We start from the raw sequence: 24,814 nt of genomic DNA, 5'->3' as shown, positions 1-24,814 counted from the left end.
CAATTCCATTGTAGGAATTTAGCCATTATTTTGGCTTGGCGGGTCCATCAGGCGGCTTCTGAGTTGCTGAGGGCTTATTTTTATCAGTCTTGGGTTTATCTCTTTTTGGGAAGTATGGACGGTGTCCATTTCTTCCTCCACAAAGAGTTCCAAAACTGATTCGTCCGGTACCTCCTTGTCCTCTACATCCATTGTTTCTGTTATTATTGGTTGCTCTTTTTTACCACTTGGTTTTGGTAGTGGTGGAGCACTAGGAGGTATGGATATAGGAGTGGCAGCTGACTGTGTTTTTTTGGTGGACTGTTGTGAACTCAATAAATAGCATGCAATCGGAGTGAATGACTCTTGGTGGTACGGTCATCTCTGTTTGTGTACCGATAGTGCACTTCGCAGAAACCTTCTGATCGTATGAAGGCTTCCCGCTATTTATTGGTTGTATGCATTTTCTAGCCTCTGGGTAGGAGATATTCAGCTCTGTTTTCAGTTTTTGGATCTCCTTTTCATCCTTCCACCATTGGCATGATCTGGAGTAGGCAGGATGCTCTTGTTGGCAATTTACACAGATCGGTTTGGAAGTTGAACATTCCTTGCTCTCGTGGTCTTTTGCACCACATCGAGCACAGGCAGGGTTACCACGGCAAGCTGTTTGTGAGTGGCCATATTTTTCGCATTTGAAACACCTCAGTGGGTTTGGAATATAAATCCTCATTGGGCAGTTTAAGTATCCTGCCTTGATAGAACTTGGAGGCCGTGGGGTGTTAAATGTTATGATGAGAACTCGGGTAGGGACAAGATTCCCATCCTTTCGCATTGATATTCTTTTGACAGCCGTCACTCCTTGTTCTTTCAATTCAGAGCAGATCTCTTCTTCAGAGACACGAGGAAGGTCCCACTCTGAAATGACACCTCGTGAAGCATTCAAAGTTTTGTGGGGGGTTATGGTGATAGGTATTCCCCCCATTGATGTAGCTTTCAGGATTTTTTCCGCCTGTTTTATATTTATAACTTCGACCAAAAGGTCGCCAGAACGCAGTCATTTTACAGATTTGGGTGATCCTGCCAACCCTTCTAATCCTTTTTGGATAAAGAAGGGTGACATCTTTCCAATTGACTGCTCTCCGGTGGAATGGAGAATGAGGAAAAGCAGTGTCACTGATGGTGGTGGTTTATCCTCAGTTCTGGCTCTTTTTGCAGAGGTGTTTTCTGTGGTTTCATCTCGATTAGGTAGGGGTCTTGTTGGGGGCCCCAAAAGAAATAGAATTTAAATTACTCATATGAGTAAGATAAAAATTTACGATGCCCTAAGTACCTCACCCACCACGGAGCCCTATGAGGGGACGCCCACTCGTGAACTAGCAGGTACTGCGTACACGAATGGGATGCCAAGTTCGCTTAGGAGCACCATACCCACGTTTCCAATAAGCCTTGATCCCATCCCAGGACCAAAGGGAGGGAGACTTATTGGAACACAGTTGACCCTAGCAGTATGAACCACCCACCGATTAATCCCAGTCGAGCCGGTCCGGGACCACCCACCTTGTCAAAGCAGGGGCCAAAGTGGTGTATTAAGGCTGGGCCCCTCAACCACCAGGATCCTCCTTTCCAAATTCCACAGGTCGTGGCGCACGGCTGCACACACCGGATTCCAATGATGTAACCCTGGAACCAAGGTATGGGCGTTAAATCCCAGTGATGCTAATCTGGAAAACCAGCAGCATCACTGGGAGGTCCCCTCACCACATACAGGTGCCCACGTTGAGGGGCCTATAGCAGCAAATCACATTCACAACATATGCTGTCCAGAATATGTAGCAACTGACATAATCAGATATGCAAGTAAGGTTGCTCTTCTTTTTTGTTCTGTGATAAATTTAACATTGAAAAAAAAAAAAAAAAAAAAAAAAATAGATAATTTTAAAATAAAATAAATTAATTTTATTACCTTATATAATACAAATTAAGTTGCATTTATTTCTGCCTGCAAACTGAAGTTTACACTGAAAATAGAAAATTTTTTTTTTTTGGCATAACAAAGAGATGTAGAAAATTCACTTCAAAAGTGTACAATTATGGTGCATGACCAATAGTTACAAATATTATTGTACTTTATTCAAAATTGTATTAATTATTTCCTAATATAAACTATAAAGCATTTAGGGTGTAAGCCTCAAGCTATGGAAAAGTCTAGACTATGTATAAGTATAGTGCTTTTGCACTATACTTATACATTATCTCCTAATATTAATAATAATTTTCTACTTACATGTATCTTTTCATTTTCCACAATGTGATATGAACCAAATTATATGCATCGGAAATTGTCAAGTGAAATGTTGACCATAACACATTTTTACAGGGTATTCATTGAATTTATTTTCAATGCGAAGTTTTAGAGATTTAGAGATATTCAAGTACTGTGTTAATAGACTGGTAAAGGATAGTGAAAGCTTAAAAAGCTTATTTTCAATTTATATGGAATTTTTGTTTAGAAATTAAACTAGATACTATAATACTGTCGTTGTGGAAGTTGATAGGTTGAATAAATTTAAGGAGGAACTGGACAGGCATTTGGAGGGAATGGTGTGATTTTTTTTTTTTTTTTTTGGCTGATGCTGCATAAGCTCATACATTTGCTTTCTTGCATCACATGCCACTACTACTACTATTACTGTTATAATAATCAATAAATTCCAATAAATTACGTTGGAATTTACTAATTAATCTTACCTCTATACAAAAATAAAATGCAAAATGTCTTAAAAACAAAAACAACAAAGACGTACCTTATCAGTGACTCAATTTCAGTGGTATTTTCACATAACTGATCTAAATATTTTACCAAGTCTACTTGCATGTCTCTGAAGCCATTTAAATACGTTTCAACAAGGTTAAGTTTATTTTGAAAAATAACAGGAATTATTACCTAGAAAAAAAAAAAAAAAACATATGAATAATCCTGAACAAATTAAACATTCTCTATTAAAAAAAAAAAAAAAAAAAAAAAAAAATGAATATACTACATATTTAAATTAAGAGAACAATAAATCAAGTGACATCTAGTCTAAATAAAATTATTTCTTTCATATTTTGCTGAAGTCATTTCACAACCTATGAATATTCACACTAAATCTACATGAGAATGAAAAAAAAAAAAAAAAAAAATTTTTTTTTTTGTTAAATATACATTATAGCATTCTTATCTGAATTCTTCAGTAAAAAGATTTTGATTTTTTTCTAAGGAAAGCTTTCACTATACCTGGTGTCATCCCCTCCCCACCACTTCTGAAATCTAGCTGTGTACAGAAATAATAACCTTGGCTAATGGAAATTGGTTCAAAGTGAATGTTCATTTACTAAAATAAAAAGCTTCCCTTAAAAACCTTAATATGACCAACTAAAACAACTTAATTACAGGGAGTTTAAGAAAATTATGCTCTTTTTCTTCAATGCAATCCTTCAGAGAGGCTGAAGAAGGAAGAGCATAATTTCTGAACACTTTGTAAATTACATGATAGTAAAAGCACCTTCAGATGTTTATGAAACACCTAACAAATGCATATGACAGTAAATTTTCAAACACCAAACTATAGATAAACTTTGAAATTCCTTTTAAATCCCTGTTGGAAATGTAATTTCCATCATGTTCATCAGGAGTAAACATGTTAAAATTATTTCTCAACAGAAAAAAAAACATTTTGTGTCATCTAATTTACAAAGACAAATTTAGTGACTTTTGCACATTCAGAAGTCCCTGCATCTATGATGAAACTCCCTGGAATGCATTTGCTTAAAAAAACAGGACAACATGCAACAGAAGCCTTTCAGTAAAATCTGCAAAAGTACACATACAGATACACCTGTATGTTGCATGTGCCTCAAACAACAGTCCAGTGTATTCTACAGACACATTTAAAGCTTATAAGTTGCAATTACTTCTGTTGTCATTAAAACTAAATGACAAGCAGAAGAGATATGAATTTTACTGTGACTTTCAACAGCAAGTGGAAAAGGGTGGAACACAAGCACTATTTTCAGTGATGAAGCCACTTTTCACCCGAGGAATTATGTCACAATATTCAGGTGTGGGGCACTGAAAATCTTCGCAAGTCAATGAACATGAATGGGACTCCCAAAAAATAAACATGTTTTATGCCATTTCACATCAGAAAATATACTCCCCTTACTTCATGAAAAAGACAATCAGTGGGAACATTATCTACCAGGACATGCTGATTAACTGGTTTATGTCACAATTTCATGAAGATTTTGCTAATTCATCTTCCAGCAAAATGGTGTACCTTTTCACTTTTGTGTGAATGTACAAGAATATCTCAATAGCACACTATTTCAGCAATGGATAGGATAAGGTACCAAAGAAGATAACGTGAGGTTCTACTGCCCCCCCAGATTGCTATACTTAAAACCATGTGACTTCTTTCTGTAGGAAGATGTAAAATATTTGTGCCACCTTGCCAACAGACACTTTTGAACTGAAAACAGTATCACTGTTTTCAGACACGTTCTTGCACTCATCAGTTACCAAAGACACACTGGTAAAGATCTGAGAAGAAATGAATTATTGAATAATGTTTGTCATATGACTTGGGGAGCTCATTTTGGGTGCTGTAGGAAACATAGGACACTTCCAGAGATTTACAATAATAATACTAATTTTCATTTTCCAATACTAATCTATCATTTTTTAAAACTTATTGTTTTGTAAATCAACTTGTATAGGTTTTTTGTTATAATCACATTCAAGTTTTCCCTTAAGTCATAATTTCTAAGCACAGAGGACTTAAAGGACTACTTAGAGGACTACAGAATTAAAATATAAAGGCTATAATGACATTCATGCTGGTATTTAATAAAATATTAAAACAGAATTAATATCCAATTATTATCATTTTCAAGAAGCAAAAAATCTTCAACAAAATCAAGAAGCAAAAAAATCTACAAGATCATAAATTCAAAAAATATGTTTAGACTAACTGTTTATTTATTCATCAGTAAAGTCATGCTAAGTAATTTTATTAAATTAATTATAAAGGATCTGAGTGTGTATATATCTGATCATGCATAACATAAATTCAAACATATGTTTGAATTTATATGTTATGCATGATCAGATATATATATATATATATATATATATATACAGCAAAAGCTCTCAGAATCAAAATCCAGAGGTTGTCAGCTTTTGGAAACTACAACCGGCCATATACCTCACCGTATAGTTTAACACCAAGCATCACAATTTTTGTTTCCGTTTTACCAGATGCCACAATGTGTTAAAATATCTACTATATTGCATGAATTTTTGTATTCCTTTAGTACGGTATTCAGTTTCAACTTTATCACTGATTTTTTTAATTGGAGAAGTAGCTGCAAAAAAATCCTTAAAGAATCAGTAGTAGAAGCAGCTGAAAAAAAATCCTTAAAGAATCAGTGTGTAAAAAAGTGCAATTGTGTTTGTACAAAAAAAAGGATGTGATTTTCTCACTTCACATCACTGTGTTAAAGTGAAATATTCAGGGAAATAACTTTTTTTGATAACAAGAATGCTATTACTCGTGACATTATTTGTTCTAATTATTTAATATAGTCAGAATAAAGAACAAAACTTTGAAGCACACTATTTTAAACTATTTCTTCCATTTTGCCTATTATTACAAACACATACACATGCACACAATTGGTGTATGCACAATGTGCCTGATTTTGAATATTGGATTTTTTTTGAATGCCTGGATGCAAAAATTAAAAAATAATTCCCATAAAAAGAGTCATTTTACATTTTTTTTTTTCCCTTTACAAAACAGATGAAAGGGTGTACCCCTTTAGGATGTTATTTTAAATTTTTGTGGCTGTGTACTTTCCAAGTTCTTCATTACTTCATTTTTGAATAACCTATAATGAAGAACTTGATAATTAATAATAATCAATTTTCTGACTGAACAGAAGGTATATTAAAGATCTGATAAACTTGCCACTTTAAGTGGCTTCTGACATTGTCCAGTGCAGTAACAAGTTCTGAGTGTTACAAATTGTAGTTCAACGCTGAATAAGAAAAGCTATTTTCTATTTTATCTTTTTTTATTAATGCATCAAATACTTGAACAGTGTTTATAAGTTCTTTTGCAGAAACTATCGTCATTACAATTTTCTCCCTTACTTCTAATTACGTTTGGAAGTGGTGCTGCACTACAGATTATACAATCTTAATCACTTTTTTGAAGACTAAATGCACAAGGCATAATATGTTATGAGAGAAATTCACTATATAATATCGGTATAAATACACCATAGTTTACCCATAAATTTAACTACATAAGTAGTGTAATGGCATCGTTTGATTTTATCTCATATTGTGGCCACCTCCACAAGGAGATACCAGATATTGCACCACTTCGAATAAATAATGATTATCTAGTAGAGGAGACTACTGTTATTTATTCTCAGTGGGCACCACCACCCAAATGCGTTTCGGAGCTTGTTGGCTCGCTCATCAGTGGGCAGGCAGGTACCCTGATAATGCAGACATGCCATCACGGTTGCGAAGTTAATTCCACAATATGAGAGATGCCAAATGGTGAAGATAATGATAATATTTGCCGTTACACTACTTATGTAGTTAAATTTGTGGGTAAACTATGGTGTATTTACACTGATATTATATAGTTGATTTCACCCATAACATATTATGCCTTGTGCATTTAGTCTTCAAAATATTATCATTATCTTCACCATTTGGCATCTCTCATATTGTGGAATTAACTTCGCAACCGTGATGGCATGTCCGCATTATCAACATACCTGCCTGCCCACTGATGAGTGAGCCAACAAGCTCTGAAAGACGTCTGGGTGGTGGTGCCCACTGATAATAAATAACAGTAGTCTCCTCTACTAGCGAAGTGTTATTTATTCAAAGTAGTGCAATACCTGGTATCTCGTTGTGAAGGTAGCCACAATATGAAATAAAATCAAATGATGCCGTTACACTATTTATGTACTTAAATTTATGGGTAAACTATGGTGTATTTACACCAATATTATAAAATCTTAATCATTTTATGGAGACAAACATATGTTTAAATTCAGCAATTTTTTTGCATGCTTATCACAATTTGTTTTGTAGCATTCTGGATGACTCCTTTTGAATTAAATTAAAATTTTAAGCTTTCATTTTGTAAAACATAGAAAACTCCAGAAAATATATCATGGAATTCATGAATATGTATTATAAAACTTAATTATAAAAATCAAATATAATTTAAAAAAAAAAAAAATTAGCTAAGCTAGTATTGTCTTTTTCTATAGTATACTTACTTCTTCAAGAGAGTAATCATTCTGAAGCTTTAGATATGCAATACACTGACATGCCTACATAAAGAAAAAGTGAAATAAATGTAAAAAGTAAGGAATAGTTGATGTTAAAACTGGAATATCAACAGTACACAGTGCAGAAGTTTGAGCCAAACTTATTTCTAAAAGTAAGCATTGATTAATTACACTCAAAAGTAAGCATTGATTAATTACACTTAAACACACTCAGAACCCTCACTATCCTGCTCCCCAAATACAATGAAATTTGCCTCTATATAACAAAATGTGATATATAGAGGCTATTATAAAGTGCAAATATTCCCTTTTCTTCACATCATCACAACAGATGAAATGTCTGGAAAAATCATATAGTAAAATGGTTTAATGAAAATTTTGAACTCCTAGAGGTGAAAAAATAGGACTGTTTTTACTACTTTAATACTTGTAAGTAACACCTTTTTTGTGTCTATTCAAAAAACCTTCATATTATTTTGAAGCAAAGTTTACTTTCACTGTGTGCAATGATAACTCAGAAAAGTTGCATTTCTGGAGGTCCTTGAGGAATTTTATAAAATTTGGGCACTGACCTTCATGTAGATAGTGTTCTCCTAGAGGCAAGACAGAATGCGACTTATCACAATTTGTTTCAGTGTTATAAGACTAAGTGTGATGGTGACAGTATTCCCAAAATCAATATTCTCCACACCAAAATAAATAGAGGACAATTTACTCAACTTTCATCCTTCCCCAATATAATTATTATTCTTACATACTCATACAAATGCTGACTTCAAGCTCACTAGAATGGATGCTTGTAATAGTGTAGTGTGACAGGCCATCACTCTATCATCCAGATATTAAAAACAAGAATTTATCGTTCCACAAAGTAAGTTTAATTTAATTAGCACAGGCCATGCCCTAGTTATTAGATATAATTTTGATTTATATATTATTTTAACAAGAATCTCATAACAGAAATTAAAAAAGGTAAAATACTATATTTGAATTTATGAGGAAACAGCAGATACTGTGTTGGTTAGAATTAAAATGCACTATTTTAATCTATCTTGAAAAATTACAGTATTCAATAAATATAACCCAGGTTAACCCTGTTAAAATAAGTGCAACGGAGAAAAAATTAGTATAATATGTAATGCTTTGGCTGTTAAGCCACAGCTCCTGACAAACGTGAACACTTGAAATCAAGTGTTCACGTTTCAAGTGTCTACAAAGTGTCTGTTCACGTTCAAGTGTCTACAAAGACAATGAAAAATGTTACTATCCGTAAAACTTATATTACTAGATTCTGGAGCAGTAAAATATTATGTAAATAAGATCTTTGTACTTAGGCAGGCATATTTCACAAAAGTTTCATGGTTAGGAAAAATACTTGTGGCTATTCATAATTATTCTGCAAGTTTTCAGTCCCCCGCTTCTGTTTTTCAATGTACAAGCAGTTCCTGCTTTATGAGTTTCTGGGTTTACAAGTTCTTTTTTTCAAGTATGAAAAAAAAAATCAAAAATATGAACATTAATTACAATAAACAAATGCTAAACATTCATAAATACGGCATTTCAAACCATGCACATAGCTATATAATACAGTACTACTGTGCATGCATTTGTTTGTTCAGGTAGAGACAAAGAGGGAGGTCCAACTCTTAAAGAATTTTGGAGAGAATTCCATATTTTAGTTGCAATCAAAATAAAACGAGCGTAGGACAAAATTACAGAGAGAAACATGAAGTGTGTTTGGAATAAACTCTCTCATCAGGTTATTGATAACTTTGAAGGAGTTCAAGAAGCAGCATTGTACAAAATAAAAGAGAAGTGGTCGTAAATGTTGCTAACCAATTGCAGCTTGAGGTTTCTACAATTGACGTCACTGATCTGCTTCAAGTATACAATGGACAGCTCACAAATGAAGAGCTTATTGAAATGGCAAAATGTGAAGAAGAAAGTCCTGCTGAAACTCCTGTTCATTCTTTCACTCTCAAGGGGCTTGAAAAAGTTTTTCAACCCAGATAAAGCAATTGAGATTTTCGAGTCACAAGATTCAAATTTCAAGCACACTAGAAAAGTTGCTACAGATTTATAAACATTCTTTAACATTTGTATAACATAAACAATCTTTATTATTATAATTTGCTTGTTTTTAAAAGCTATGTTTTCATTTCTTTGGATAAATAAATCATTGTTTAAGCGTAAACTATTGTGATTAAAGAGGCCTGTGCACTCTGGATTCATTATTAATATCAAATTACTGTTGCACAGAGTGAAACGGATACAGAATAAATTATGACCAGTTTAAAAATAGGAAATTGCATATATATATTAGATATTAGATACATACAAAAAAGCTTTCAGTTGTTTTTGTCAACCTTCCTCAGCCAAATTGACAGTTAAGAGTGGAACATGAGGGCGTGTACTGCCAATCATGTACATGAACTGTGTGATTAATTGTTGGATGTTGAAGCCTGTGGCTGTGATGCATGTGGACGTTGCCAGCGTTCGTCATTAGTCAGAATTGTTGTTTCAACAATAGGGTGGACCCGACATCCACTGCTCCTGTTGACCGAGGTATTGGAGTATGTGATGTTCAACGACTCCAACCAGGCACATCGTTGATAGTGGCGGGACCTATCCACAATCACGACATTGCGGTGTGGGTCAATGTCGTGGTGGGTTCCCCAAATATGTTCGGCAATAGCTGAGTGCTCTACATCCGCTAAGCGGATTGCTCTTTCGTGTTCGGAAAGACGTTTTTCAAGTTGTCTCCCAGTTTCCTCAATGTAGCAGCTACTGCAGTCACGGCAAGAGATGCGGTAGACTAAACTGCTTTGTAGTAAGATGGGGACCGGTGTTTTCACTTTAGAGATGAGGGACCGTAACTTTCTGTCTGGGAGTTCTACGCATTTTATCACATGTGATTTTAGGACCCTAGAAACCTGTCGTGATAGGTTTGGGTAGTATGGGGATAAAGGTGCTCGCGGTTGAGTCATTACCTTGGATGTTTCTGTTGGTTGCTACGTGGTCAGGTGTGCAATTTCGGTGTGCCTCTCATCTACAGAACTAGAGTGGGTCCAGGCACGAATTAGCAAGGTTCATGCAGTGGCAAGAAGATGACTCGTGCATGTGCTGACCGGAAGTTGGTAAATTGGCCAGCACACATTGGTTTACGATGGACAGTTGTCTTCAAGTGCATGCCCTCGTGTCGGACAAGGGTGTCTAAGTATGGTATGGTGTTGTCTGATTCTAGCCCGATGGTGAATTTTATGAAAGGCGACAGAGAATTGAGGTGGTCTAAGAGTCGGTCACCTGAATTTCTGGGGATAACCACGAACACATCATCCATGTAGCAACACCAAAAGGTAATGGGATCTGGTACATTCGTAAATGCACGACCCTCTAATTCCTCCATCGCGAAATTTGCCGTGACTGAACTAACCGGGGAACCCATGGCTGTGTCGTGTACCTGTTGGTAAATGGAGTCGTTGAACATAATTGCACCACCTGTTAAGCACAGTCTGAGGGCGGTGGAGATATTGTCTGGTGTTAGTTCAGTTCTGCTGCCAAGGATTTGGTCGTTATCCAAGAGTTGCTTTGCACATGTGATGGCAAGTTCTACTGGGATGGAAGTGAAAAGTGACACTACATCAAATGATGCCATGATTTGATCTTGTGAGATGGATAGAGTTCGGATCCATTCTATAAATTTCGCTACTGTTGGAGACGGTGTTGGTGGTCTTGCCTACTAGGGGAGAAAGGAGCCCCGAGACAAACTTTGCTAATTCCTAACTCGGTGAGCCACAACAGGAGACAATGGGTCTTAACGGTATGCCTTCTTTGTGAACCTTCGGCAGTCCGTAGAATTGTGGAATCTGGCAGCCTGAGGCATGGAGGCGATTACTTGTGGATTCTGTTATTTTCTTCTGTTTAAACCAACTGTTGACGAGGATGTTCACTTTCGACTCCCATCGTTCCAAGGCTTTGATGGGAGAAACGGTTAAGGGTTGGTAAACAGAAGTGTCCTGCAAGAGCAGCAAGGCTTTTCTCATAATCTGTGCGATTCATTATGACTGTTCAACGTCCTTTATCTGCTAGTAGGATGACAATGGATGAGTCTTGTTTCAATGTCTTAAGGGCAGAAATTTGTTTATGGTTGAGATTGGAAGAAGCAGGGCGAGCATGGTGCGAAATTGCTGCAGTTTTTAGGTGAATTGTGTTTGCCACATCTTCAGGGAAACGTGTTAAACACGCTTCTATGCCTAAGGCAATAGTAATTGGTGGGTTTCTTGGGAGAACAGCAAATTTCATACCCAGAGTCAACAGATCTACTTGTTCTGTAGATAACTGTTTGTTGCTCAAGTTCAATACAAAATGTGTGCAACTTGCGGAAGGGGTATTATGCCAATGACAAAATTGACGTGACTCACCAATTAAAACAGCGAACTTACATTTTTGACGTGTACAGTAGCGTTCAGATTCTCTGATAGCTTGGTAGCACAAGGTATGGATTATATCGGTGTAAACAGGATCAGGAACTAAACTTCTAAGTTCGACTAGCAGGGCTGCTTTACTTTTTGAAGCATTTTGTAAGTCTTGATGAAGGCAGCCAATCTATATGTTCGGGGTCTTGTAACTGAAGTTTTGACAGGCACGTCGCATACATTTGTTAGGAAATGGCGGTTTGTAGAGAAATCCTTTCAGGATGACTTTGTTTGATTTGCACCTGTGAGCAAATCTGAGATGTTGTTTGCCATGGGCTATAGAGATGAAATTCTTTTGCAGTTTCACGACTATGTCGTATGTTTGTTGGCCAAGAACAGTTCGAAAATGATTAAAGAGGCTCGTGCACTCTCGATTCATTATTAATATCGAATTACTGTTGCACAAAGCAAAACAGATACAGAATAAATTATGACCAGTTTAATAATAGGAGAATACACGCATATATTAGATACATACAAAAAAGCTTTCGGTTGTTTTTGTCAACCTTCCTCAGTCAACCTGACAGTTAAGAGCGGAACATGGGGGCGTGTACTGCTGATCATGTATATGAACTGCGTGATTAATTTTTGGATGTTGAAGCCTGTGGCTGTGATGCATGTGGACGTTGCCAGCATTTGTCATTAGTCAGAATTGTTGTTTCGATGATAGGGTGGACCCGACATCCACTGCTCCTGTTGACCAAGGTATTGGAGCATGTGATGTTCAATGACTCCAACCAGGTGTGTCGTCGATAGTTGCGGGACCTATCCACAATTACAATCAGAGGACGAGAGTACGAGAGTATCCTGTGCTGACGTACATTTTTGCCGCTCCTGGAACAGAGATGTTTTTTCTGATTTATTTTCTGTTTTATTGGCTTAAATTGGCATATTAACTTATTTTCTAGAGTAGTTTTATATTCTTATTTGCGATACTTAGATTAAAGTAACTTAGATAGAGATTTTGTAGGTATTACTTAGTATCGGAAAGGGTATCAAATCCACGTGTTTACCTTTCGTAATTGCCGCCATTGTAACGCGATACAAAATAACTCGAAATAGATAGCATAAGCTTAATATAGTATAGTATAGTACATAATACTGTCAATTAATCAGATAATTAATCTTGTTGAACTTCATTGTCAATTAAATTGTACTTTTAGCTATACATATAACGACTTGGGTTACGTAACATAAATAATTAATAAAAATAAATAATTAATACTTAACTTGATACGGAAGTTATATAAAGGGATTTCGTAGATAACACTCGATACTGAAACATAAATATAGCGTTATAACTGTGTTGAGATATAAGTTTAGGGTTTTAATTTTGTACTGATATTGAAATTTTATTGAAATTAAATCGAAATCATGACTCTGACCAGAGCAGCAAAGCAAAAGGCTCAAGCTAATGGGAGTGCTGTGGCTCAGGGGAGAACTGAGGGGGGCAGTTGCCCTCTGAATCACAGCCTATTAAAATGCACTAATTGCTTGATGTTTGTGGAGCAGTCAGGTCAATGATACTGCCATGGGGGATGTCTTTGTGTGTGCGCGATGCAAGGAGTGTAAGGAAATCAGGCGACAACTCAGCATTGTTATAGGCCTATATGAGAGCTTGAAGGACAGGGTGGATGCCCTCGAAGGATTAAAAGTGAGGGCCCATCAAGCTCTCAGCTGCCCACACCAATGCCAGAGCTTGCACTTGGTCATCGCGCAACACAGCGGCAGCCCCCAAGGCAGAATGCGCTGGTCCCAAAGGAACTAGTAGTTGTTGGTGACTCTATTGTCAGGGAAACGGGAAACATGCTTTGTAAAAAGGATAGGTGGAACAGGACCAGGGTATGTCTGCCAGGGGCAAAGGTTGATGACGTTGTAGAGCGGATATCATCTTTTAAGGGCACAAAAGGTGATATAGTTGTACTCGTTGGCACTAATGATATTAAGAGTAGGAGACCGGCGGAATTACTTAAAAGTACAGGTCACTGTTGAAAAAAAGCCGTGAATTAGGGTTGAATTTGAAAGTGTCTGCTGTTTGTTTGTTATTTGGTTTTTAGGAGCATTAGCAACTAAGGCCATATTCCTCCGGGAATATGCGGTAGTCATTCCCTGACCTTTCCGCATCCTCCGTATTTGGTTGTGACGGGCTCGAACCCCGGTCTAATCAAGAAGCGTGTGCTATGCACTGCTGCTCCTTCCCACCTGGCTACGGAGGCGCCCGAAAGTGTCTGCAATTCTGCCCAGACACGATAGGAGGCAGTACATGATGAGAGCCCTGTCGATCAATTTGGCCCTGGAAGGATTGTGCAAGGCTCAAGGGGTAGAATTTTTTTCAGCCTGGTCTGTACTTGTTAACAGGAGAGACTGCTTCTACAGGGATGGGATACACTTAAATAGAAAGGGTGCAAGAATGTTTGCTGATGCTATTGAGGCAGTGTTAGGTGGGTCGGAAAACTGCTAGATTGGGGGGATACAAGGACTAATAGATTAACAGCAGCCACTGGCAGAGGTGAAAGTGATTCTTGCACTGCTTCTATTGGAATGAGCCGCAGCCTGGAAAATAAGATGCAGGATATTTCAGAGACTGCTGGGAATCATTGGGATACAAATAAACACATAGGTTGTGTTAGGGTAGCTAAGAAAAAGAACAGGTGCATGTATACTTGCGTGTACACCAAAGCTAGGAGTTTAGTAAATAAATTTGATGAATTTGAGGTATTGCTCAAAATATCAAAGGCAGATATTGTGGGGATCTCAGAGACGTGGTGTCACACAGATATAAGGAATGCAGAACTGGAATTTGGGGAGTACAATGATTACAGAAAGGATAGACAGTATAGGAAGGGAGGAGGGGTTATGCTATTAGTTAAGAAATACATAAAATCCAAGGAAGTGAAGCCAGTCGACATTGCTGGACAGTGCAGTGTCGAGTCAGTTTGGTGTGACATAAGCATTGGGAGATCAAAATTGAGAGTAGGAGTGTGCTATAGGCCTAATGACTCTGATGAGTATAATAAGAAACTGTACGGGGAAATAGAGTGGGCCAGTAAATCAGAGAGTCTTATAACGGGGGATTTTAATTTCCCAGATATTGACTGGAATTTGGGGGCTGGTCACTCACACACTAGCAAGGCTTTTGTGGATTTACTGGATGATTGTTTTCTACATCAGCATGTTCAGGAGGCAACTAGAGGGAGTAATACTCTTGAATTGATTATCAGTAGTGATTCTTCATGCATTAAGAATCTGCAGGTAAATGAACCACTGGGTGGCAGTGATCACAGTGTGCTGAAGTGGGATTTACTCAAAGAGGTAACTACCATTAGGGGTAAAGGGAAGGGTTATTGCTTTCGTAAAGGCGACTACGATGGACTGAGACAGTATTTAAATTCTATACAGGGATCAACTGATGATGTTACCAACAGCAAATTCAAAATGGGAAGCATTGAAAGAACTTATCTTGGAAGCTACTAGGCTTTACATACCAACTAAGAAATACTGTTCAAGGTTTAGGCCTAAGTGGATGTCAGATGAACTAATGAGACATATGGCAGAGAAGAAAAATGCATGGGATACATACAAATTAACACGTGACACAGAAGCCCATGATAGATACAAGTTGATCTGTAACAAAGTTACAAAGGAGGTTAGGCAGGTGAAGGCAGATTACGAGAAATCTTTGGCAAGGGATGCAAAGAAAAACAGCAAAGAGTTCTTTACTTATGTAAACTCTAGAAGGAAGGGTTGAATCAGATTCGTCCACTTGATATTGATGGGTCAACTGTTGATGATCCTGCTCAGGTAGCTAACAAACTGAATGAATATTTTGCATCGACATTCACACATGAGGAGTTATTCAGCGAGGGGAATGCCAGAGGTGTATTCAACTCTGGTAGTAAGCTAGAGAATCTTGTAATAACTGAGAGTAAAGTGGAGGAGAAATTGTTAAAGATAAATACAAGAAAGGCACCTGGGCTGGATGGGATCTATCCAGTTATATTAAAGGAGGCAGCAAAGGAAGTAAGCAAACCCTTAGCCATAATTATGAGAGCTTCCTTGGACTCAGGGGAGGTACCCATAGACTGGAAATGTGCAAATGTGACCCCAATTCACAAAGGAGGATGAAAGGCTGACACAAGTAATTATAGACCTGTGAGTTTAACTTTTGTTCCAGGAAAATTAATGGAGGCACTGGTTAAAGAAGCACTGCAGGATCATCTAGACAAGACTTCAGTTATAGCTCAGACACAGCATGGTTTTGTTAAGGGTAAGTCTTGCCTGACCAATTTGATTGGATACTATGATGCAGTCACAAAAGCATTAGCATTAGTAGAGGCATACGATGCAAGAAAGCAAGCTTATTCAGCATCAGCCCAAAAAAAAAAAAAAACCCTCTCCCATTTCACCCCTCCGTTCGTTCGAAATACCTGTCCAGTTGAGCTTTAAATTTGTTTAGGCTATCAACTTCAACAACAAGTGATGGAAGTCGGTTCCACCAACCAACCACCCGCTGGCCAAAGGCAAATTTCCGCACATCTATCCGACATCCGTCCTTCCTCAATTTGAATTTATGCCCTCTGAGGTGATTATTCTGAGAAAGATGAAGAATCCCATTGGCATTGAGCATGCTCAAACCATTCAAGGCCTTATACACCTCTATCAGATCACCTCGCCGGTGCCTAGTCTCCAGACTCTGTAATTTGCAAAACTTAAGCCTTTCTTCATAAGAGCAACCCTTTGTTCCATTTACTAATCTTGTTGCCCTTCTCTGTACCCGTTCCAGCAGCTCTACATCCTTCTTGAAATGAGGCCTCCAGACCTGTATACAGTACTCAAGATGTGGCCTAACCATTGCCTTATACAAGGGAATAATCACCTCCTTATCCCTGCTAGAAAAATTCCTGTATATCATTGACAAGACACCATGAGCTACTCTTGCAGCTCGTCTGCACTGCTCAGAGAACTTCATATCTCCCTGCACAATCACCCCCAGGTCCTTTTCATTCTCCACCACTGTCAGTGTGGTACCGCAGAGTTGATACGTTGCTCTGGGGTTACTGTTTCCCATATGCAGTACTTTACATTTGTCAATGTTAAACTTCATTTGCCACCTCTCAGCCCATCTGTTCAACCTTTCCAGATCCTGTTGCAGCAGCATAGCGTCAGTAGTGTCCTTGACGACCCTGCCAACCTTTGTATCATCTGCAAACTTGGACATTAAACTTGATATCCCATCATCAATATCATTCATAAACACCGAAAACAACAACGGACCCAACACTGAACCTTGAGGAACTCCACTAATAACATTAGTCCACGTTGAGCAGTGTCCATTGATTACCACTCTCTGTCTTCTACCACTCAACCATCCCCTTATCCATAGCAGCAATTTGCCTCCAATGCCACACTGCTCCAATTTGTGCAGCGGTCTTCCATGTGCAACAGTATCAAAAGCCTTTCTAAGATCCAAATATATAATATCAAAGTTATTCCCTGCATCCAGTTCTTTTGTGACTACATCATAGTATCCAATCAAATTGGTCAGGCAAGACCTGCCCTTAACAAAACCATGCTGCGTCTGAGCTATAACTGAATTCTTGTCTAGATGATCCTGCAGTGCTTCTTTAACCAGTGCCTCCATTAATTTACCTGGAACAGAAGTTAAACTAACAGGTCTATAATTACTTGTGTCAGCCTTTGATCCTCCTTTGTGAATTGGGGTTACATTTGCACATCTCCAGTCTATGGGTACCTCCCCTGAGTCCAAAGAAGCTCTCATAATTATGGCTAGGGGTTTGCATACTTCCTTTGCTGCCTCCTTTAATATAACTGGATAGATCCCATCCACCCCAGGTGCCTTTTTTATGTTTATCCTCAACAATCTCTCCTCCACTTTCCTCTCAGTTATTACAAAATCATCCAGCTCACTGCCAATGTTTACTTTACCTACATCATTCTCCTTCCTGAATAACTCCTCATGCGTGAATGTAGATGCAAAATACTCGTTTAGATTGTTAGCCACCTGAGCAGGATCCTCAACTGTTGAACCATCAATATCCAGTGGACCAATCTGATTCATCCCTTTCCTTCTCGAGTTCAAGTATGTAAAGAACTCTTTTCTGTTTTTCTTTGCATCCTTTGCCAAGGATTTTTCGTAGTCTGCCTTTGCCTGCCTAATCTCCTTTGTGACTTGGTTACAGACCAACTTATATCTATCATAGGCTTCCATGTCACCCATTAATTTATATGTATCCCATGCATTTTTCTTCTCTGCCACATGTCTCATTAGTTCATCTGACAACCATTTAGGCCTAAACCTTGAACAATATTTCTTAGTTGGTATGTAAAGCCTGGTAGCCTCCAAGATTAGTTCCTTGAATGCTTCCCATTTTGAGTTTGCTGTTGGTAACATCATCAGTTGGTCCCACTGTATAGAATTTAAATACTGTCTCAGACCATCATAGTCGCCTTTACGAAAACAAAAACCCTTCCCTTTACCTCTGATGGTAGTTACCTCCTTGAGTAAATCCCACTTCAACACACTGTGATCACTGCCACCTAGTGGTTCATTTATCTGCAGGTTCTTAATGCATGAAGAGTCACTACTGATAATCAGATCAAGAGTATTGCTCCCTCTTGTTGCCTCACGAACATGCTGGTGTAGAAAACAATCATCCAATAAATCCACAAAAGCCTTGCTAGTGTGCGAGTGACCAACCCACAAATTCCAGTCAATATCTGGGAAATTAAAATCCCCCATTATAAGACTCTCTGATTTACTGGCCCACTCTATTTCCCTGTACAATATCTTATTATACTCATCAGAGTCATTAGGCCTATAGCACACTCCTACTCTCAATTTTGATTTCCCTATGCTTATGTCACACCAAACTGATTCGGCACTGCCCTGTCCATCGATGTCGACTGGCTTCACTTCCTTGGACTTTATGTGTTTCTTAATTAATAGCATAACCCCTCCTCCCCTCCTGTCCTGTCTATCCTTTCTATACACATTGTATTCCCCAAATTCCAGTTCCGCATTACTTATATCTGTGTGACACCACGTCTCTGATATCCCAACAATATCTGCCTTTGATGTTTTGAGCAATACCTCAAATTCATCAAATTTATTTACCAAACTCCTAGCATTGGTGTACACGCAGGTATACATGCACCTGTTTCTATTCTTAGCTACCCTAACACAACCCATGTGTTTACTTGTAACGCAATGACTACCAGCAGTCTCTGAAATATCCTGCATCTTGTTTTTCAGACTTCTGCTCATTTCAATAGAAGTAGTGCAAGAATCACTTCCACCTCTGCCAGTGGCTACTGTTAATCTATTAGTCCTTGTATCCCCCCCAACTAGCAGTTTTCCGACCCACCTAACACTGCCTCGACAGCATCAGCAAAAATTCTTGCACCCTTTCTATTTAAGTGTATCCCATCCCTGTAGAAGCAATCTCTCCTGTTAACAAGTACAGTCCAGGCTGAAAAAAATTCTACCCCTTGAGCCTTGCACAATCCCTCCAGGGCCGAATTGATCGACAAGGCTCTCATCATATACTCCCTCCTATCGTGTCTGGGCAGAATTGCAGACACTTTCAAGTTCAACCCTAATTCACGGCTTTTTTTCAGCAGTGACCTGTACTTGCTAAGTAATTCCGCCGGTCTCCTACTCTTAATATCATTCGTGCCAACGTGTACAACTATATCACCTTTTGTGCCCTTAAAAGATGATATCCGCTCTACAATGTCATCAACCTTTGCCCCTGGCAGACATACCCTGGTCCTATTCCACCTGGATGCAGGTGGAATAGGACAACTGGATGCAGGGAATAACTGGATGCAGGGAACCAAAGAACTGGATGCAGGGAATAACTTTGATATTATATACTTGGATCTTAGAAAGGCTTTTGATACTGTTGCACATGGAAGACTGCTGCACAAATTGGAGCAGTGTGGCATTGGAGGCAAATTGCTGCTATGGATAAAGGAGTGGTTGAGGGGGAGAAGACAGAGAGTGGTAATCAATGGACACTGCTCATCGTGGACTAATGTTATTAGTGGAGTCCCTCAGGGTTCATTATTGGGTCCATTATTGTTTTCTGTATTTATAAATGATATTGATGATGGTATATCAAGCTTAATGTCCAAGTTTGCAGACGATACGAAGGTTGGCAGGGTTGTCAAGGACACTACTGACACTATGCTACTGCAACAGGATCTGGAAAGGTTGAGCAGATGGGCTGAGAGGTGGCAAATGAAGTTTAACATTGACAAATGTAAAGTACTACATATGGGAAACAGCAACCCCAGAGCAACGTATCAACTCTGTGGTACTACACTGACAGTAGTAGAGAATGAAAGGGACCTGGGGGTGGTTGTGCAGGCAGATATGAAGTTTTCTGAGCAGTGCAGACGGGCTGCAAGATTAGCTCATGGTGTATTGTTGATGATATATAGGAATTTTTCTAGCAGGGATAAGGAGGTGATTATTCCCTTGTATAAGGCAATGGTCAGACCGCACCTAGAGTACTGTATACAGGTCTGGAGGCCTCATTTCAAGAAGGATGTAGAGATGCTGGAACGAGTATAGAGAAGGGCAACAAGATTAGTGAATGGAACAAAGGAGTGCTCTTACGAAGAAAGGCTTACGTTTTGCAAATTACAGTGTCTGGAGACTAGGCACCGACGAGGTGATCTGATAGAGGTGTATAAAGCCTTGAATGGTTTGAGCATGCTCAATGCTGATGGGATTCTTCCTCTTGCTCAGAATAATCACCTGAGAGGGCATAAATTCAAATTGAGGAAAGACAGATGTAGGATAGACATGAGGAAATTTGCCTTTAGCCAGCGGGTGGTTGGTTGCTGGAATAGACTTCCATCCCTTCTCGTGGAAGTTGATAGCCTAAATATGTTTAAGGCTCAGCTGGACAGGTATTTCGAACGAACAGAGGGGTGAAGTGGAAGTGGTTATTATTTATTTATTATTTTTTTTTTTTGGCTGATGCTGATAAGCTTGCTTTCTTGCATCAAATGCCTCTACTAATGCTAATCACGACATTGCAGTGTGGGTCAATGTTGTGGTGGGTTGCCCAGATGTGTTCGGCAATAGCTGAGCTCTACATCTGCTAAGCAGATTGCTTAGCGGATTTGACTGAGGAAGTTTGACAAAAACAACCAAAAGCTTTTTTGTATGTATCTAATCTAATATATGTATGTATTTTCCTATTATTAAACTAGTCATAATTTATTCTGTATCCGTTTCGCTCTGTGCAACAGTAATTCGATATTAATAAACTATTGTTTTGTTGACCTTTACTTAACATTACTATGGTCAAATTTAATTGTGAGAACACAACCCCAGTTTTTAATGTACATCTATGGGAAATTTAAGCTGCAAGCATTATGACCATTCATTTACTGGTTAGTTTAAATCCGACTGTAAAAAAAGAATACTATCATACCACCAAAATAGTGCAATACTAATGCAACAATTATGATTATACTTTCAAGGTACGATTCTGCTATTTGACTATGAAGATATCCTAATAACTGAAATAAAATAAAATCATAAAAATAAAAAACTAAAGTGGTATTCACCTCTAGCAGCAATGCAAATACACAATTCCTTACTCAAGGAAATGCATCCTTGCACCCACCACAGGAAGAGTGCGACAGTCACAACAAATAAAATAAAAACAGGGAACCTTTGAAGAGAACATAAACACTTATGAATTCTAAAAGAATTGCATTTCAGTCACTGACTATTATCCAGTAAAATATCAGTGAATCTTCCTATAATCTAGATACAGAATGGGAAATAGCAAACAAACTGAATTTAATAAACATAACACACATGCAATGGACTCTACAGTTTAAATTAACAAACCGTAACAAATATATATACAGTATATATATATATATTTTTTTTTGTGAAACCCAAGCACAAAAGGTATTAGGCCCTATAGTACTTAGCACTGTGTGTAGGATGAAGGTTGAGAAGACAGAACGTAATTGTTAAAATTAGACTTGAATTACTGTAGATTGTAAATTTCAGGAAACACACATGAAAGAAGGTTGTTCCAGAAAACAGAAGTTGAAGGGATAAATGAGGAAGAAGAAGAAAAGCTGGTTCTGTGAATTTGAAGTTGGACAGTAAATGGATGCTGACTGGATGTGGCACTCGTTCACTTGTTTGAAAGACAGAGGAGAAATTATAGATGCCAATTCAAAAGAACAGTGTCCTCACTGAGGTATCTAATAGAAATATCACATAGCAGAAAAAGAACTTCTATGAGACAAAGAGTGGGGAGATCTTGTAAGAGATAGTTATTAACCTGACTGCTATCTTTTCAATAGAGTTTAGAAGCCTGAAAGAAGTTTTGGATGCACCACCACTGAAGCAGGAACAGGATTCCATGGTAGGGTTGATTTGAGATTTGTACAGAGTAAAAAGTTGTTTAGGTGAAAAGTAATGCACGGATTGAAAGAGAAAACCGTTTTTCAGATGTAATGAAAGCAATATACATTATGTGCTTCTGCCAAGTGAGATTAGAAATCAGGTACTAACTTTTAAAGATGTGATCTTATCTAGAGATCTGAGTGTCATCAAAGATGAGTATAGGAGCAGTAGACTCCTTTTTTGTGAGATATAAGACAAGACTGAATTTTTAGAAGGATTAAAATTAACAAAGCTATCGTTGCCCCATTGAAGAATAACCTGGAGATCAGCACTTAAGGAAATGATGGTGGATATTCAAAAAGTTGAAGCTGTTGGTACAGTGAAAAGTTTCTCGAACTGGAAGGTAGAATGCATGTAGGATTTCTAGCCAGTGTAAGAATTACATTAATACATAAGAAGAAAAGAGCCTGAAGAATACTAGCATCAGTGGAAAAGTTAGAATATTGAGAACATTTACCATTCCCACTGTGAGGGGTCAGAAAGAAAACTGGATACCCAATTGCAAAAAAACAGTCAGCAATCCATGAGATAGAAGTTATTTAGAAGACCATTATGCCAAATGTGATCAAGAGCATTAGAAATGCCACTGACTTTCTCCACAGATGGGCAACATAAGCCTATATATCACCAATGGATCAACACTGACAGAATTCATACTGGTGATCATTGATCAGATGGAAGGTTTCAAGATAATTTAGGAGTTGGCAGTTAATGAATTTCTTCATTACTTTTGAATGAGTAGAGGTAAGTGCAATGGGATAAGGAATTGAAGCCAGTCGACATCGCTGGACAGTGCAGTGTCGAGTCAGTTTGGTGTGACATAAGCATTGGGAGATCAAAACTGAGAGTAGGAGTGTGCTATAGGCCTAATGACTCTGATGAGTATAATAAGAAACTGTACGGGGAAATAGAGTGGGCCAGTAAATCAGAGAGTCTTATAATGGGGGATTTTAATTTCCCAAATATTGACTGGAATTTGTGGGTTGGTCACTCACACACTAGCAAGGCTTTTGTGGATTTATTGGATGATTGTTTTCTTAATCAGCATGTTCGGGAGGCAACTAGAGGGAGCAATACTCTTGATTTGATTATCAGTAGTGATTCTTCATGCATTAAGAATCTGCAGATACAGGAACCACTAGGTGGCAGTGATCACAGTGTGCTGAAGTGGGATTTACTCAAGGAGGTAACTACCATCGGGGTAAAGGGAAGGGTTATTGCTTTCGTAAAGGCAACGACGATGGTCTGAGACAGTATTTAAATTCTATACAGTGGGACCAACTGATGATGTTACCAACAGCAAACTCAAAATGGGAAGCATTCAAAGAACTTATCTTGCAAGCTACTAGGCTTTACATACCAACTAAGAAATATTGTTCAAGGTCCAGGCCTAAATGGATGTCAGATGAACTATTGAGACATGTCGCAGAGAAGAAAAGTGAATGGGATGCATATAAATTATTAGATGATTCAGAAGCCTATGGTAGATATAAATGAGTCTGTAATCAAGTCACAAAGGAGGTTAGGCAAGCTAAGGCAGGTTATGAGAAGTCTCTGGCAAAGAATGCACAGAAAAGCAGCAAAGAATTCTATACTTATATTACAGTAGAAGGAAGGGTTATTTATTACTGTTATTTGTTATTTTAGTTTTTTTTTAGGAGCATTAGCAACTAAGGCCATATTGCTCCGGGGATATGTGGTGGTCATTCCCTGACCTTTCCACATCCTCCATATTTGGTGGTCATGGGCCCGAACCCCGGCCTAATCAAGAAGCGTGTGCTACGCACTGCTGCTCCTGCCCACCTGACTACGGAGGCGCCTAGAAGGAAGGGATTGAATAACATTAGGCCACATGATGTCATGTTTAACTGTTGATGATCCTGCTCAGGCTGCTGACAAATTGAATAGGTACTTTGCATCTACATTCACACATGAGAAATTCTTTAGGGGAGAGAATGACAGAAGTTTATCAACCTCTAACAGTGAGCTAAATGATTCTGTGATAACTGAAAGGAAAGTGAAAGAGAAACTGTTGAAGTTAAACATAAAAAATCCAACTGGAGTGGATAGGACCTATCCAATTCTATTAAGGGAGATAGCAAAGAAGGTAAACAAACCCTTAGCTATAATTATGAATTCAGGAGAGGTTCCTGTGGACTGAAGATATGGGAATGTATCCTCAATTCATAAAGGGTGCATCAAAGGGTGACATGAGTAATTACAGCCATGTTAACTTAACATCTGTTTCTGGGAAAATAATGGAGTTGCTGGTTAAAGAAGTAATGCACGACTGTCTAGAGAGAAGTACAGTTATAGTGTAGTCAGAGCACGGAATTGTTTAAGGGGAGATATTGTCTGACCAATTCGATGTGGTTACAAAGGAACTGGATGAAAAAAATTATTTGATATCATATACTTAGATTTCAGGAAAGCTTTTGATACTGTTGCACATAAGATTGCTGTACAAACTGGAGCAGCATGGCATTCAGGGCAAGTTACTGCTATGGACAAAGGGATGGAAGAAAGCAGA

At 38.1% G+C, this 24,814-nt stretch overlaps 1 protein-coding gene across 5 annotated transcripts in view; it reads right to left on the bottom strand.

Moving 5' to 3' along the window:
- The window catches only part of LOC150087743 (exonuclease mut-7 homolog), a 146,862-nt gene that overhangs the window by 112,817 nt on the left and 9,231 nt on the right, over positions 1–24,814 (bottom strand). For 4 of the 5 annotated variants that reach the window (XM_090370113.1, XM_090370116.1, XM_090370115.1 and 1 more), the window contains exons 3-4: positions 7,330–7,383; positions 2,784–2,923 (exon numbers count right to left, since the gene is read on the bottom strand). In XM_090370113.1, the coding sequence (XP_090226239.1) occupies positions 2,784–2,923; positions 7,330–7,383 (194 nt within the window). The remainder of the gene's footprint in view (positions 1–2,783; positions 2,924–7,329; positions 7,384–24,814) is intronic. The other variant, XM_090370117.1, reaches the window with a different exon arrangement.

The sequence above is a fragment of the Mastigoproctus giganteus genome, chromosome 3 (genome assembly GCF_048544385.1).
Source record: "Mastigoproctus giganteus isolate SK-2022 chromosome 3, ASM4854438v1, whole genome shotgun sequence".
In the NCBI taxonomy this organism is placed as follows: domain Eukaryota; kingdom Metazoa; phylum Arthropoda; class Arachnida; order Uropygi; family Thelyphonidae; genus Mastigoproctus; species Mastigoproctus giganteus.
This window is presented reverse-complemented; position numbering and strand designations above follow the sequence as displayed.